Source organism: Nicotiana sylvestris, chromosome 5 (genome assembly GCF_000393655.2).
Source record: "Nicotiana sylvestris chromosome 5, ASM39365v2, whole genome shotgun sequence".
NCBI lineage: Eukaryota > Viridiplantae > Streptophyta > Magnoliopsida > Solanales > Solanaceae > Nicotiana > Nicotiana sylvestris.
Genome location: NC_091061.1, coordinates 104,354,494 through 104,372,201, shown reverse-complemented (window position 1 = coordinate 104,372,201; position 17,708 = coordinate 104,354,494). Strand labels below are relative to the sequence as shown.

The 17,708-nt window shown below is 41.7% G+C and overlaps 2 protein-coding genes across 2 annotated transcripts; one reads left to right on the top strand and one right to left on the bottom strand.

The window, feature by feature from the left end:
* Window positions 1-7,537: 7,537 nt before the first annotated feature.
* Window positions 7,538-8,008, bottom strand: LOC138869080 (uncharacterized). The gene has a single exon (XM_070146670.1). It carries the CDS (start codon window positions 8,006-8,008, stop codon window positions 7,538-7,540), a length of 471 nt encoding a protein of 156 aa, XP_070002771.1.
* Window positions 8,009-13,586: 5,578 nt separating this feature from the next.
* LOC138869079 (uncharacterized) lies at window positions 13,587-14,234 on the top strand. Its single transcript, XM_070146669.1, has 2 exons — window positions 13,587-13,816; window positions 13,925-14,234. The coding sequence occupies exons 1-2, from the start codon at window positions 13,587-13,589 to the stop codon at window positions 14,232-14,234; spliced, it is 540 nt and encodes a 179-aa protein (XP_070002770.1).
* The last annotated feature ends 3,474 nt before the right edge of the window (window positions 14,235-17,708 follow it).

Below are 17,708 nucleotides of genomic sequence, written 5' to 3'. Positions count from 1 at the left end.
CTGTACCAGCCATTCATGGCTCATATGTGTTTGGTTCTATGGTTTCACGACCAGACTTCGAAGGAGTTTGGTCCAGTCCTTGCTCGACTGGTGTTCATGGCCTTTCTCCGACCATCCATGACCTTTCCTGGCCGTTCATAGCCTTTCAAGGGGGGTCCTTGGCATTTTCTGGTTAGATCGTTAACTTTCGAGATCTTTCTCGTTTTCTTTTGGGTTTTCTGAAATCCTAATCTCTAAGATCTTTCGATTTCCTTCATATCTACCTTAGATCTGTGCTTACATCAACTTTTAAGCATTTTTCTCGAAGGTTCTTCAATGTTGTTTTCAAAATGACTTTTCATTGTTCTGATTAGGGTTTTCCTTTAAGTTATTTCAAAAATCTTTTCTCTGATTCTCGATGTTGTTTTATGACTTTACTATGTTCGAACTGTTTGTTATGCTTTCCTTCTACTTGAGTCAGCATGTTGAAAACCCTAATTTCTTTTGGGTCTCATTCGAATCCTGAAGTTATTTGTTTAAATGTATACTTGTTTAATTAAGTTCCTTGTTCTTGTTTGATTTATTTGTGTTACCATTTTAAAGCTCGATTGTTGTTGAAAAGCCCTAGGTCTTTGGGGCTAAAATTGTTTGTTTGAGTACTTGACTCGACTAAAAGCTTTTGTTTTAGACTTTCTTTTCTTTATGTGACTCATCTGATTCTTAGTTTTACTATCTTTCTAACTCAACTTATGTCGAAAACCCTAACTTTTCAAAAGGTTTCCTCACCTGCTACTGTGAGACCTTTACATGTTTCTGATACTCTGTTTTCTTCACTATTGAATTCAATGTGACTTGACTTACTTGATTACTATGCTTCGAATATTTGCTTTATGACTGAACCATAGCTTATTTCTGCCACTACTGCATGCTTGTGATTATCTTTTTTGCCAATGTGCTTGGCCTCGCATGTCTGATGACCCTGTTCACTTTACTTATATACTGAAGTGCAGAAGCATGTTTCTTCTTTGATTGATATCAATCGTGTGACTGATTTCAAAAACTTTCTTTTATGAACTCTAATTTCACTCGCCTGTTAAAGTTAATTGATTCCTTTCCTTATTTTGCCTTACTGAACCTTTTCCCAAAATAAGCATATTTCCGTGCTTAGACTTGATTACTTACTTAATGCTTTTACTACTCCTTTTATGTCAATAATCAGTTTGTCTCTAAATTGATCTTCTTTCCTTATTTTGACTCTGTCATTACCCGTTAAACAATGACTCTTTAATTAAAGGGAGTCACTTGTGTAATTGATTCTGACTTGTGATTATTTCCATGTTTGGGGTAGAACTTTACTTATTACCTTATTCCTCATCTATTTTCAAAACTATAAATACCCTGCACCCCTCTTCTTTCAAAAACAGACACGAACCACTTGAGTTCAGAACACACACTTCACTCAAAACTCTCTCTTTTCTCTGTTACTGCTTGTGTTGCTGCCTTGTATAGCCGACTGAAAGCCAAGGCTAGGCTGTGGAAAATTTGCTTACTTTTCCTTTTCTACATTTGCCTCTTTACTGGTATGTTCTAATTAATCTTCCAGCATCAACAACAACATTTTTCTTTACTATTTCCTTCACTCTTGCCTGTTTCCCGCTTGTGTTTAATCCAGATACATTACCAAACATGCTGTAATCTGCCCCTTCCTTTTCTGAACTAATGTATTTTTCTTATGTATGAACTATGTCAGTCACTTATTATGACTTATGAATCCCAAACCCCCATATCCCCTATGTGTTTGTGTTCTTGGGTTGGTTTGAGAGCATGTCAGCATTAGACATTGCTGTGCATGACCCAAACCTGATCCTCCCTGGGGTTATATGCTTCATATCCCCTCTATGTGTTGTGTTCTCCGGCTGGTTTATGGGCATGCCAGCACCAGCTATTGCTGTGCATGTCCAAACCTGACCCCTCTTAGGGTCATATGCTCCCTATAATGTATTCCCAAACCCCTGACCCCTTTGTAAAAAATGCTAATTCTGTGTAGTATTAGTTTTACTATTACTGTTTTCAAATTACGCTTACACCTTACTATTATCAACCCAGTTTTAAACAAAATCTCTGCTCTTGCACTTCCACTATACTCTTAGACTTAGGTTTTTCCCCTCTTGTGTGAGCCTTGCTTTGGGACCCATGATCTCCCTCTGAACTTGGACACATAAGGGATGACCCTTCCACACTGCACTCATCTTTATCTGGTTATTCAAACTTGGGTGTAAGCATTGCCCGGGGTCCCTTGAGACCCTTAGGGAACTTTGACACATTCAAGTCTGAGAAAGGCTTTGAAACAAGTGGCATTTGAGGTGGTTTATTCCATAACTCAGAGACGAAGTCAAGAATCAGTCTTTCTCTGGTTGTAACTTCTTCTTTTACACTTTTCTGATGCAATTCATTATTCAGTTTGTAATAATTTGTAATAAATATTAGGGTTGTCTAGTGAAAAAGGCTGGGTAATTGTGCATGCTTAAGGGTAGATATCATGCCTATAAGATCTGTTGTTTTAAATTCTGCATGTTTAACTCTGCATTTAGATTTCATGCCTATAAGATCTGTTATTCTGCACGTTTAACTCTGCATTTAGATATCATGCTTATAAGATCTGTTTTCTTTAAAATTTTGCATGTCTAACTCTACATTTAGATAACATGCCTATAGGGTTTGTCTTCAATTCTGCATATTTATTACCATATTTAGACACCATGCTCATAGGATCTAAGTGGTTACAATCTGACATCATTAAAATTAGTACCTTTATAGAAATCATGCCTATAGGATTCAAGTAAATACTGCCTGCTTCATTTCACGTTCGACTAGATATCATGTCTATAGGAATTAAAATTAGCAATAATAGATATCAACGTCTATAAAATCTGAAATCAGTCTAGTTTAAAATCAGCCTAACTCATATTGTTCTAAATTAGTTTTAAACAGCCTTACTCCTTTATTCAACGCGGTTTAGAAAGCATGTCTAAAGGATCTCAAATCATTTATTGTAGAACTGTTACTACTTTACTACATTCTGAATTAGCAATAGATATCATGTTTATAGGATCTCACCCAAACACTTAGGCGAACCTTAGGTGATAACGACAATAAAAACTGAAACCGCCTTTGTTAATCAGTAACTTCTACAACCAGCAGACAGGTTTGATTCGGACTTCTTATCTGAGTTATGTAATAAACTGGTCTACCTCAACAATTAAAATTCTCCTTGCCTTAGCACTTTAAATTCAGACCCTAACTGTGTTTAAGTCATGCTATTTATGTGCTTTGTTTGAGGAGGTATACATGAACCTTTTAGTTATTTACATGTTTCCCCTAATATGCAGTCCTATATTTTTTTTGTATGTCGTTTTAGCTTTTTCACCTTTTGAAACCTCCCCTTTAGGAATAGTAGTCCTAAGTTCCTCCGGGACTAATAGGAGTGGGATGGATAATAGCATGCAATAGTAGTAGAGACCAATCTGCGCTTTAAATTCTCGACGGGGTGGGAAGGGTAGATATGGATATGATGACCGGTGCGCTAATACCACGTGTATCCCCTCTTCTGAGGAGTGTCATACCGGGTATCGCATTGATGTGATCCATGTTATAAATAAACCAAGGACCCCTTTTTTTTGTATTCTCAAGTATTTATAGAATTGTAACTTCTTTTTCAAAATCCGCCTTTTAATAATTGCTTTTTTTAACTCTTATGTGTTTAAACTTAAATCCCCTACTATTTGAGCCTATACTTGTCTATTTGCTAAATTGCACAAATTCACAAAAAACTGTCTGGCCGGGAACCACACTAGTGGATCCTGAGGGGTGCCTAATACCTTCCCCTGGGATAATTTCAAGCCCTTACCCTATCTCTGGTTATCAAAAAACTTAGAAGTGAACCTTATAGGTGTCCTAATGCACCTTAAATCATTAGGTGGCGACTCTTCAAATGCAAAACCCAGTTCCCAAAAGGAATGAGTTGTCTTATACCCATAATGTCATAAACCCGATTTTCCGATGCGAAGAGGTAAAAAGGGGGCGCGACAGCATGGCGACTCTGTTGGAGATCTTTAGGCTTTTACCATTTCAGATTGTTCTTGTGAATTTGTACCTCCCTTATGTGCAATTACTTTTTAAAATTCCTTTAAGCGTTTAATTTCTTTTCAAAACAAAACTGACTTATATTCTTCGTTTCTTTCCTTTATTACTGCTTTAAATTATAAAACTGCTGTATTTATTGCTTTCTTAATGTGCAAATACATGCCAACATGCTTTTAATTATTGCATAATCATGCTCAACATCATACTCCACTCGTGCCAAACAAATACCATAGCAACGCTTATAATGAGTGGTTGCACTCTTCTTATATCATTAACCCCCTAAATTCGGAAAGACATATTTGCAATAAAACCAGTCAATAAGCGGTGCAGCCGATGGTTCCGTGCCTTCCCCCTTGAGTTGTCCGCTCAAGGGTACTAATCTAAAACCCTATAGAAACCTTACTCTGTTCAAACTATGCATGCATCATGGTCAAACCTAGTCGGGTCAGTTATGTTGTCCATATAATGATTCTTTAAGATAGCCTTGTCCAAAGTCTACTGGGTTTCCCTAAACCCAAATGGAAATCATCACGTTCTATGCATTTATTTGGAGAACTAAAGGCTTCATGCTAATTGTTGATATTAAATAGTCGAGTTTGGTGGAGGTAAAGGCCTAACCCTTTTGTTTTGCAGAAAATGAGGCACGAGGTCTATCACGCCCCAAAAACCGAGGGGCGCGACCGACGCTCGACCGGGTAGCCCCCAGCCAAGCGGACCTGGGTGCCTTTCCTATTCCACGAGATACCCTACGTTTCCATTACCCATTAACCAAGTGATATAGCCATTTATAAATTTAAACACATTCTTACGAGATTTACATAACATACATGGTTACTTAGCATGGTTTACAAGTTATACTGCCCAAAATACATAAGTACATAACCCACATTTTCTGTCTACGGAGCCTCTACAGATACATAAGAGTGTTACAATACTTGCCGGTAACAAGGATCCGGCTATACCTTACGCAAATACCAAAATAAAATTTTCGGGAGGATAAGCGGCATGAGCCACGCAGGGTCCCGAGAGGAAAGGGGCTCACCAATTCAGCTGACGGGAGGTGAAGGAGTGCTACTGCCGGTGGGCTGGAGTACCTGTTATGGAACCACCTACAATCATAACACGAATGTAGCGCCCCCGGCAAAAGGGACGTCAGTACATTTGAATTGTACTGGTATGTATGAACAAACTTTACCCCAAGTAAAATCAAGAAATACACAGATAACAAACAGTAATAGAATCAACAATCAAATGCACATGAAAGGAACAACCAAAGCCAAACAAACTCCACAATCTCTCCTTTTCCCCTTTCAACATTATTTCATCACATCAATGATTTCACAACTTTCACATATTTTTATTTCAATAGTGATTTCGATCACTTTTTCACCCTTATTACCTCGGCCACCCTTATCACCACAACCCACACCTTATAACTTCGTGTTACGGCGCGCAACCCGATCCCACCGGACAATCACATTTCACACGACAACAACAACAATTCACAAAGAATTTTTATAAACATCAATACCATTTCCATCATATGCAATAGCCCGTATACAACTTAAGTCACAATGATAATCGCTCGCGACAAGTCACATATGATATTACCACAGTTGTTTCAATTGCATCAATTACAATTTCTTTCCATCATTTGTTATACAGCTCTTACCACATAAACACATTCACACACACACTTGGTTTGTTTCCATTTACTTACACCATTATATCGGGAGACTTAACCAACAACATTCAAGGCATATTAATCACAAGAATTCACAAATAGTCCACATAAGTAACACATACCAATTACTCGTACACCAAACAAGGTGACTTTACAAAGGTTAAAGTTAGCAATACATACCTGGAGTCGAATTCCCCCTTTTTTTCTTCTATTTCCAATTCACCAACAACCTAGTACCGTCAATCTAGTTCACAAGTTAACACATATAACTTAGAATTGAAGTTCACAAACTCAGCCCGAACTTACTTAGGTTATCAACCCCTCTTTTGCAAATCTTTAGTTCTACCCAATTCCTCTTACTAGATTCTAGGTTTTAAAGGACATGCATGTGTATCTCAACTTCCATTTTCAAGAATTAATGCATGAGAATCCCCCTTTTTTGTTTAAATCTGAAAACAATGAAAAAAGGTTGGGGATTTTACCTGCAAGAACGGAGATGAAGACAATTACTTGAAATTCCCCGGCCCATGAAGGTAGGACTTTATCTCTCAAGAATTCTCTCTTCTCTCTCTCTAGTTTTGTTTAGAAAATATGTTAAAATAAGGGGTTGGGGTGTTTTATTGAAGAAGGGGTTGGGTTTAAAATTTAGAAAAATAGGAGCCCGAGTTACGTATGCGATCGCAGAGTGGAAATGCGGTCTGCAGAATGGACCGCAAAAGTACTCCCAAAATATGAACACACTGCCTAGGTATGTGGCAGAAATGCGGTCCGCATACTCATTATGCGGTCGCATAGTGCACCGTAGAACTGCCCCTCACAAAATCCCAAGGGAAATATGCGACGACTATGCGGTCCGCATATCCGTTATGCGATCGCATATTGGACCGCATATTTAACCTCCAATTCGACCAACACACTGACTCACTTTGCGGCAATTATGTGGTCCGCATATCTGTTATACGACCGCATTCTAGACCGCAGAATTGCATTTCCTGGAAAACAATATTTCTTGACTTTTTATAACATAGATTAGTACCAAAAGGGTCCAAAACGCGGCTCGCTTAATTTTACACATTCCTAACATATATTCGGGACTTGGCACCACGAGCTACCCAATTTTGAGTACAAGTTTTCACGGGGCCTTACATCCTCCCCCACTTAAAATCATTCGTCCTCGAATGAGGATTTTGGAAATCGGTTGGTTTTGAAAACATGATATGCAAACTCCAAATTTTTGAATATTTTTTTTGCTAGAGTTCCCTTTGTAATTAGACTTATCTACCTGTCAGAGAGCCCCCAAAACATTATTTCCAAGAACCATTACGCTATCCCTATTATCCCTACAACTGGTATACAATTCATTACCTTAGCACCTGCACATAATTTGGCCACTTCAATGAGTTCTATACAGTTCAACCACTCCAATACACTATACGTATTCCAATTAATCATTACCAATCTACACTGCCTTTAATCATTCACTTATCACATGAGTTCTTACAAAACTTTCATTTACCAAAAAGGGGCTTGCGCATGACTCAATTAATCACAACACATATAATTCTTGCACAACTTGAGGAGTTACAATAGTAAAGCATTTAGGGAAAAATATAGGGTGTCTTTGCACCAGATTGAACACAACATCAGTTTACTTAGAGACAAGAGTTCGCACGATCACTACTAGACTTGTTCAAACAGATGGGGATATTTTTCTTTCATTTCACTTTCCGCTTACCACGTGGCTTCCTCGACTTGTTGACTTTGCCATAGCACTTTAACTGAAGCAACTTCCTTGTTTCTCAATTTGCGGACTTGCCTATCAAGAATAGCGACCGAAATTTCTTCATATGATAACTCTTCATTGACCTCGATAGCCTCGATTGGCACGATGGTGGATGGGTCTCCAACCACTTTCTTTAACATAGACACATGGAACACCGGGTGCACTAATGACATTTCAGGGGGCAATTCCAGTCTATAGGCCACCTGTCCTATCCTTTGAGTGACCCGATGCGGCCCGGCATATCTAGGACTCAACTTCCCTTTCTTCCCAAATCGCATGACTCCCTTCATAGGAGATACCCTCAATAACACACAATCATCTACTTGGAATTCCAATTTTCTTCGACGAATGTCCACATAAGATTTATGGCGATTCTGAGCAGCTTTCAGCCTTTCCTGAATGATTTTAACTTTTTCCATAGCCTAGTGCACGAGATCTGGCCCTAACAATTCTGTTTCACCCACTTCGAACCATCCAATCGGAGACCTACATCTCCTCCCGTTCAATGCCTCAAATGGGGCCATCTGAATGATAACATGAAAGCTGTTATTGTAAGCAAATTCTATAAGTGGCAAGTGATCATCCCAATTACCTTTGAAATCCAAGACACAAGCCCGTAACTTATCTTCAAGCATCTGAATAGTCCGCTCCGCTTAACCATCAGTCTGCAGATGGAAAGCCGTGCTGAGATTTACCTGAGTACCCAAACCTTGCTAAAATTTCTTCCAAAAATTAGTTGTGAACTGGGCCCCTCAATCTGAGATAATAGAAAGTGGAGTGCCATGAAGACTTACTATTTCCTTGATATACAATTGAGCATATTGTTCCGCAGTATCCGTGGACTTGACTAGCAAGAAGTGAGCTGATTTGGTGAGTTGATCCACTATTACCCAAATTGAGTCGAACTTGCGCTGAGTGCGAGGTAACCCTACCATGAAATCCATGTTGATCATCTCCCATTTCCACATTGGTATTTCCATAAGCTGAGTTAACCCACCGGGCCGCTGGTGCTCAACTTTTACTTGCTGACAATTCGGACATTTAGATACAAAGTCCGCCACACCCCTCTTCATACCGTTCCACCAATAAATTTCCTTGAGATCACGGTAAATTTTCGTAGAACCTGGGTGCACAGAATACCTGGAATTATGAGCCTCCGCCATTACCCTCCCCCGAAGATTATCCACATCTGGAACACATAGCCTACCTTGACATCGTAATACACCATCCTCACCACCGAGTGAAAATGTCGAAGTCTTGTTATCCAAAACTGCCTCCTTCATCTGTGCTAATGCTAGATCAATGAGCTGCTTTTCCTTGACTTCAGCTACCAATGACGATTCTGCTCCATTACGCACCATAACCTTCCCCTCGTCTGAGGTCAAAATACGAACCCCCAGGCTGGCCAATTGATAAACCTCCTGAGCCAAAGGCCTCTGATCCGCTCCCAAATGAGCCAAACTACCCATAGACTTCCGACTAAGAGCGTCGACCACCATATTTGCCTTCCCTAGATGGTATAAAATATCCATATCATAACCAAAGACTCAATGCAACACTTGCCACACCCCAAACAATACTCCACTACTCATCCCAAAACCCCAAAACTCCACAAATGACCATTTTCACACCCACCATAACACCCCCATCTATGAGGAGACCATGCCACACTCCACCCAACCTATCTCAAGCACACCCAAGTCTGATGAAAAAGACCTGCTCATCAGGAACCTGGCTGAGGAACTTAAGAAGTTGACTAGCCGGATTCAAGGCGTTGAAAGATGCAAGGGAATTGAGGGGCTGAACTATGAAGATCTTTGCATACCCGATGTCGAACTGCTCGAGGGGTACAATCCTTCAAAGTTTTAAATGTTTGATGGTATAGGGGATCCAAGGGTCCATTTGAGAACTTACTATGACAAGCTGGTTGGAGTAGGAAAAGACGAGAGAATCCGCATGAAGCTATTTATGAGGAGTCTGAATGGAGATGCGTTGTTCTGGTACATCAGCCAAGATTCGAAGAAATGGTCAAGCTGGGTAAGCATGGCGTCCGACTTTATGGACAGGTTCAGGTTTAACACAGAAAATGCGTCGGATGTGTTCTATATTCAGAATCTGAAGAAGAAGCCTACAAAAACGTTTCGCGAGTATGCTACTCGTTGGAGGTCCGAAGCTGCTAAGGTCAGACCTGCTTTAGAGGAGGAACAAATGAACAAATTCTTTGTCCGGGCTTAGGACCTGCAATACTATGAATGACTAATGATGATTGAAAGCCACAAATTTTATGACATTATCAAATTGGGCGAAAGCATTGAAGAGGGTATCAAAAGCGGTATGGTTACAAACTTCGAGGCCTTGCAAGCTACAAATAAAGCTTTACAGTCCGGTGGTGTGTCCAAGAAAAGGGACGTAGGAGCCATGATGGTTGCACAAAGGACCAAATCTCCTATCAAATACCAAACTTACCCAACACCTCCACTCACATATTAGCCTACTCCGAACTACCAAGCACCCTCACCCTCCTATCAAGGTCCACCGCCCACTTATCAATCACCTCCACCTCCCACGTATCAACCTACTTCACCCAGATACTCCCAACTCGCTCACGTCTACCAAACCTATAATACTTAACCATCCCACTATCAATCACCCGCTGCACGCCAAAACTTCCCTAGACCTCAGGCAAATTTTGATCACAGACCTCCAAAACAATATACAGCCATTGCTGAGTCCATTGACCAACTGTATGAAAGACTCAAAGCTGTTGGTTACGTCACCCCCATTCCTGCTGCAACCCCTGAGAACCCTTCTTAGTGGGTTAACCCAAACAAATCCTGTGCATACCACTCCAACATGAAAGGGCAAACCATCGATGAATGCCGTTCTTTGAAAGACAATATCCAGACTTTAATTGATAACAAGATTATTGTGGCAAAGAAACTCACTCTAAATGTCCGCAATAGCCCTCTGCTAGACCATAAAGGTGGAGGCATTCACAAGATTGATATAGAGGATGATTGGGATCCGAAGGGATCAATCGGGTTGATCGCAGAAGGCAATGACCCAAAGAAGCCAATAGTTACTCTTAATCCAATCATAGTCCAGATTCAACCATTTGGGGATACTGAAGTAAATATGTCTGTGCCACTTGAATTTGAAGCGACATCGTCTGCAAAGACACCAGCACCAATTGAGGTCAAATTCGTGTCTCTAGCAAATGCACCCACACCGTTTGAAGTTACAGTCTTGCCACCCAATACACATGCTCCGTTTGGAGTAAGGATAGCCACGCCGATCCCAGTGGCGATGTCGACCATGACACCATTCCATACAAAGGCTGTACCCTGGGATTATACAGCCTAGGCAAGAAGGAAAGGCAAGGTTAGGTTCGAAGATACTGTTGCCGTACAGGGTATGACAAGAAATGGTAGAGTTTATACCCCAGAACATCTAGCCGAGTCAAGAAAGCAGGCCTCCAACCAGCCACCCATCATTGAGATAGGTCCAGATGATCTTTGGAGAAAGATACAGGCTAAGGAATACTCGGTCATCAACCAGTTGAACAAAACACTAGCGCAAATCTCCATTCTTGCTTTGCTACAAAATTCTGAAGCACACAAGAACGCTCTGCTAAAGGTGCTGAGTGAAACATACATACCAAGCAACATCACTGGTGGGGAAATGGCTAACATGGTAGGACAAGTGTTGGAGAGCCACAAGATCACTTTTATGAGGATGAGCTGCCACCTGAGGGGCTGGGGCACAACAAGGCACTGCACATCACCGTGCAATGCGAGGACTATTTTATTACCAGAATCCTGATCGATGGAGGGTCCAGCCTCAACATCTGTCCACTGGTAACACTCAAGAAGTTGGGTAAAGGACTATACAAGATAAAGGACAGAGCTATCAATGTGAAAGCTTTCGATGGTTCTCAAAGGTCCACTATTGGTGAAATTAGTCTATGCTTGCAAATGGGGCCAACATGGTTCGATGTTGATTTCCAGGTGATAGACGTGCCAACATCTTACAACCTGCTATTGGGACGACCATGGATCCATGCCGCTAGGGCCGTAGCATCAACACTGCATCAGGCAGTAAAATTTGAATGGAATCATCAAGAGGTGATCATTCACGGCGACGGCAACAACCCTATATACAGTCGCCAGACCATTCCGTCAATCAAAGGAAGAAGGAAGCTAGGTGGAGAGACTTACCACCATATTAAACGGGTATATGCTGTTGACAAATACAAATGGTAGGATAATAAAATCGATAGTATACTAAATTGGAGTGGGTACGAACTTGTTAAGGGTATCAACAAGAATCTCCAAGGAATCGCTAAGCCCATAAAGCTCAAGAAACATGGCACTACTTTCGGTCTGGGATATGAGTACACCTGGGAAGAATTCAACAACTGATCACCACTATGGCGCAGTCCTTATTATCTACTGGAGCAGCCAATACTGCATTTGGAGCAGACTTTCCAATAGGCTGACATTGTTTATTGGTCAGAAGAAGAAGAAGCGCTTGCAGTGGTAAAAAACTTGTTCCTAGAAGACAATGACATGGACTGTTGTGTTATTCTCGAGGAGGAGGGGGAGGAAGGCCCTTCCATACAGACTGTGAGCAGAGGGGCACGCCTCAATAATTGGACCATCAGGACAACCAGAGCCCGGCGAGCCTCGGGGTAGCAAGGCTAAAATAAGCATCATGCACTATTTTTTTACTAAATGATTTTCTTTTCGCATTTCTATTCCCACAATAAGATCTCCAATGTTCAAAACAGTTATGCAATTTATCAAAGCATTTTGACTTTCTTATGAATCAACACTCATTATTATTTTTCTCTCATTACTCTTACTCATACAACATTACTATTACTTATCTTGATGAACTAATAACTGTGACATGCAATGAGACAACGCAACAAATGGACATTGATTCAGAGGAGGATGACATACCAGATGAGATTGTCAAAGAAGTTGAGAACTTTGAGAATAGACCTAAGTCCAACCTGGATGAGACAGAAATTGTTAACCTGGGAGATGCAGAAAACGTCAAGGAAACATGAATCAACGTTCACTTATCGCCATCAGAAAAGAAGGAATACACAGAATTTCTAAGGGAGTATGAGGACATATTCTCCTGGTCGTATGATGACATGACTGGTCTAAGTACGTCTATTGTGGCTCACAAACTGCCAACCGATCCAACATGTCTGCCGGTAAAGCAAAAGCTCAGAAAGTTCAAGCATGATATGAGTTTGAAAATCAAGGAAGAAGTCACTAAGCAAGTCAAAGCTAAGGTTCTCATGGTAGTAGAATACCCGACATGGTTAGCCAACATCGTACCGGTATCAAAGAAAGATGGGAAGGTCCGAGTCTGTGTCGACTACCGGGATCTCAACTGGGCCAGTACGAAAGACGACTTTTCTTTGCCGAACATACACATCCTGATTGACAGTTGCGCCAAGCATGGACTACAGTCATTTGTAGATTGTTTCTCTTGTTATCATCATATCTGGATGGATAAAGAAGATGCTGAGAAAATGACTTTCATTATGACGTGGGGAATGTATTATTACAAGATGATGCCGTTCGGCCTGAAGAATGTAGGGGCCACCTACATGAGGGCCATGACTACCATTTTCCATGATATGATACACAAGGAGATTGAGGTATATGTAGATGATGTCATCATCAAATCTAAGAAGGCCACTGATCACATGGAAGATTTGAGGAAGTTCTTCAATAGATTGCGAAGATACAACCTGAAACTGAATCCCACGAAGTGCGCATTTGGGGTTCCTGCTAGAAAATTGCTTGGTTTTATTGTGAGTCGCCGAGGACTAGAACTAGATCTATCAAAAGTCAAAGCCATCCAAGAACTATCACCACCAAAGAACAAGAAGGATGTGATGAGTTTCTTGGGAAGTATTAACTACATCAGCCGGTTCGTAGCACAGTCAACATTATTTGTGAGCCAATCTTTAAGATGTTGAAGAAGGAATTCGCCACCAAACGGACCGATGACTTCCAAAAAGCCTTCGACAGAATCAAGGAGTACTTGTCAACACCACTAGTCTTGGTCCCGCCTGAGCCAAGTAGACCCTTATTACTCTACCTTGCAGCATTGGATGGAGCTTTCGATTGCATGCTAGGGCAGCATGATGAAATAGGGAGGAAGGAGCAGGCCATCTATTACCTCAGCAAGAAGTTTACTCTGTACGAGGCCTGGTATTCTCTGTTAGAGTGCACCTGTTGTGCTTTGACTTGGGTAGCTCAGAAGCTGAGACATTACTTCTGTGCATATACCACATATCTTATATCAAGGATGGATCCATCGAAGTACATCTTTCAGAAGCCCATGCCCACTGGTAAGCTAGCCAAGTGGCAAATCCTGTTGAGTGAGTTCGACATTGTGTACGTAACTCAGAAAGCGGTCAAGGGACAAGCACTAACAAACCACCTTGCCGAGAATCCTGTGGATGGAGAATACGAACCCCTGAAAACGTATTTTCATGACGAAGAGGTATCCTTCATAGGAGAAGACATTGCAGAATCCTATGACAGTTGGAGAATGTTTTTCGATGGAGCGACAAACTTTAAAGGAGTTGGCATAGGAGCAGTCCTAGTATCATAAACCGGTCAGCATTATCCGGTGTCTGCCAAACTCAGGTTCTCCTGCACCATCAACATGGCCGAGTACGAAGCTTGCATCTTAGGGCTCAAGATGGCCATTGACATGAACGTTCAAGAGTTGCTAGCGATTGGAGATTCAGACCTACTCATACATCAGGTGCGTGAAGAATTAGCAACCAAGAACTCCAAGATACTCCCGTATTTGTATCATGTACAGGAATTAAGAAAGAGGTTCACGAGGATAGAGTTCCAGCATGTTCCCAGAGTCCAGAATGAGTTCGCCAATGCATTGGCTACCCTGTCGTCTATGATACAACATCCAGACAAGAATTTCATTGACCCTATTCCAGTAAAGATTCATGATCAGCCAGCTTATTGTGCCTACATTAAAGAAGCAAAAAGGAGAGTACCCAGAACTTGCAAATCCTACTTTGAAATGCACACTTCGGAGACTATCCAACAACTTCTTTCACAGCGGAGGAATCCTGTATAGGAGGACTCCTGATTTGGGGTTATTAAGGTGTGTCGACGCAAAGGAAGCATCCAGGCTACTAGAAGAAATTCATGTTGGGACCTGCGGTCTGCATATGAATGGTTATGTCTTAGCACTGAAGATACTCCGAGCTGGTTACTTTTGGATGACTATGGAAACGGGCTGCATCTAGTATGTTTGGAAATGCCACAACTGTCAGATATATGCAGATATGATAAAGGTACCTTCGAATGAGCTTAATGCAACAAGCTCGCCATGGCTGTTTGCCGCCTGGGGAATGGATGTTATTTGACCAATAGAGCCTACCGCTTCCAACGAGCACAGGTTTATCCTAGTAGCAATCGACTATTTTACCAAATGGGTCGAAGCAACATCTTACAGAGCAGTAACTAAGAAAGTCGTGGCAGACTTTGTCCGCGACTGCATTGTTTGTCGATTCAGGGTTCCAAAGTCGATCATCACTGATAATGGCTCCAACCTCAAAGGTGACTTGATGAAAGCTATGTGTGAAACCTTCAAGTTAAAACCCAAGAATTACACAGCCTATAGGCCGTAGATGAATAGAGCTGTAGAGGCCGCCAACAAGAATATCAAGAAGATATTGAGGAAAATGATAGAGAAGCATAAACAGTGGCACAAGAAGTTATCATTTGCTCTATTGGGGTATCGCACCATAGTCCGCACATCAACCAGGGAAACCCCCTATATGCTGGTTTATGGTACAGAGGTAGTCATTCCCGCTGAGGTAGAAATTCCTTCCCTAAGGATCATACAAGAAGCTGAGCTCGACGACGCAGAATGGGTAAAATATCATTATGCAAAACTAACCCTTATAGAGGGAAAGAGAATGAATGCAGTCTACCATGGTCAACTCTATCAGAACAGAATGTCCAGAGCCTTCAACAAAAGAGTCAAGCCGAGACAGTTCACACCGGGGCAACTGGTGTTAAAGAAAATTTTTCCGCATCAAGATGAAGCCAAGGGGAAATTCTCTCCCAACTGGCAGGGTCCATACATGGTCCACTGGGTTCTGACAGGAGGAGCCCTCATACTTGCAGAAATGAATGGAGAAGTCTGGCCAAAACCGATCAATTCAAATGCGATCAAGCGTTACTATGTGTAATTTTCATGCTTCCCTTATATGATGTAATTTGAACTATGCCTGACCTGATTCTCGTTTAAGAGGGGATACGTAGGCAGCCCTATGGGTTCGGTCACAATTCAATAAAAATTTCATCTCCCCCGCAATTGGAAACTGGGGCAGAATTTTGAGGAGGACCCTCAAAATTCCAAAGTAATTTCAGCCGATCGTCGCAAGCAACAGTCAGAAGCGTCAACCCATCAAACTGGGGAAAATTTTTGAGGAGGGCCCTCAAAATTCCGTAGCAAGAGAGGTTGCAATGTCCCGAACCACATCACAGTCGTAGGTTCATCTAAAAAAACTATTATGTCGTATTTTTACAAAATCATACATGTTACTGAAATTGCTTTGTTTAGCAACACTACCCCAATGATACATGCAATATCGCCAGATCAAAGCCGAGCAGGTCAAGCAAAGACAACGGGGATATGAACTAACCTCCCCCTTTACAAAACTCACGATGTTTCTTTAGATACAGGCACTTGGATTGCGAAATCATCAAACATACTATATACCCATGGGACAAACATTATTCAGGAATACAACTCTCAGAACCGTTGCAATTACCAACATTTGCTATCCGCACACACCAGTGATATTCCGTATGTCACAATGTCCCCAGCAATCACAATGTCGCAATCTGCTATCAGCTATGAAAGCTCTACTACCATTTGCCATTTTATTTCTTGCATATGGCTACCATTCTGCCTTCCAAGACTACACGCTGTCTTCATCTGCATTTTTGCATTGCATAAGGCTACCATTCTGCCTTCCGAGACTAAACGCTATCTCCATCTACATTTTGCATTGCATAAGGCTACCATTCTGCCTTCCGAGGTTAAGCTCTACCTCCATCTGTATTTTTGCATTGCATAAGGCTACCATTCTGCCTTCCGAGGTTAAGCTCTACCTCCATATTCATTTGCATTGCATAAGGCTACCATTATGCCTTCCGAGACTAAACGCTGTCTCCATCTGCATTTTTGCATTGCATAAGGCTACCATTCTGCCTTCCGAGGTTAAGCTCTACCTCCATCTGCCTTCATCCTTGCATGGCTGAAAGATCACCTCATACTGCATCTCACGGCTAAAAGATCGCCTCATACTTCATCCGAATGGCTGAAAGATTGCCGCATACTGCATCTGCATGGCTGAAAGATCGCCTCTGCACGGCTAAAAGATCGCCTCATACTGCATCCGCATGGCTGAAAGATCGCCGCACACTGCATCTGCATGGATGAAAGATCGCCTCCGCTCGGCTGAAAGATCGCCTCATACTGTATCCGCATGGGCTAAAAGATCGCCACGTACTGCATCTCACGGGCTGAAAGAATGCCAAATTATCCAAAGGCATCATCGTTCAGAGGCACCATTTTCATAGCCCGAAAATACTATGTCATGGACCGAGGGTCCCTTTTTAATCTTTTGCATATCATTATTCAAAGGCATCATGGTTCGGAGGCACCATCCTCATAGCCCGAGAGCATCATTTCATGGCCTGCGAATCCTTATTGCACGCTTCATGGCCCAGGACGTCATGGTCTAAAGGACTTCATCCTAACCGTCCAAAGACAACATTTATGGTCCGACGGGAACTTGCATCATGCTTAAATTCATGCACAGTATACGCCTGTATTGTTTCTAATTGCAGGTACACCGACAAGCAACGACCATCTCGGCAGGAGCAAGCCCGCTCCAGTTCCCGCAACCATATCAAACCTTGACCATTCCCGTAACCTTTTACTCACCCGACCCTAGATATTGCGTTCGTTCTTGAAAGTCTCCGTCGGCCTACTCTGTCGATGGATCTTGAACTACATATGGCCTGGTTCTTGTAAAAC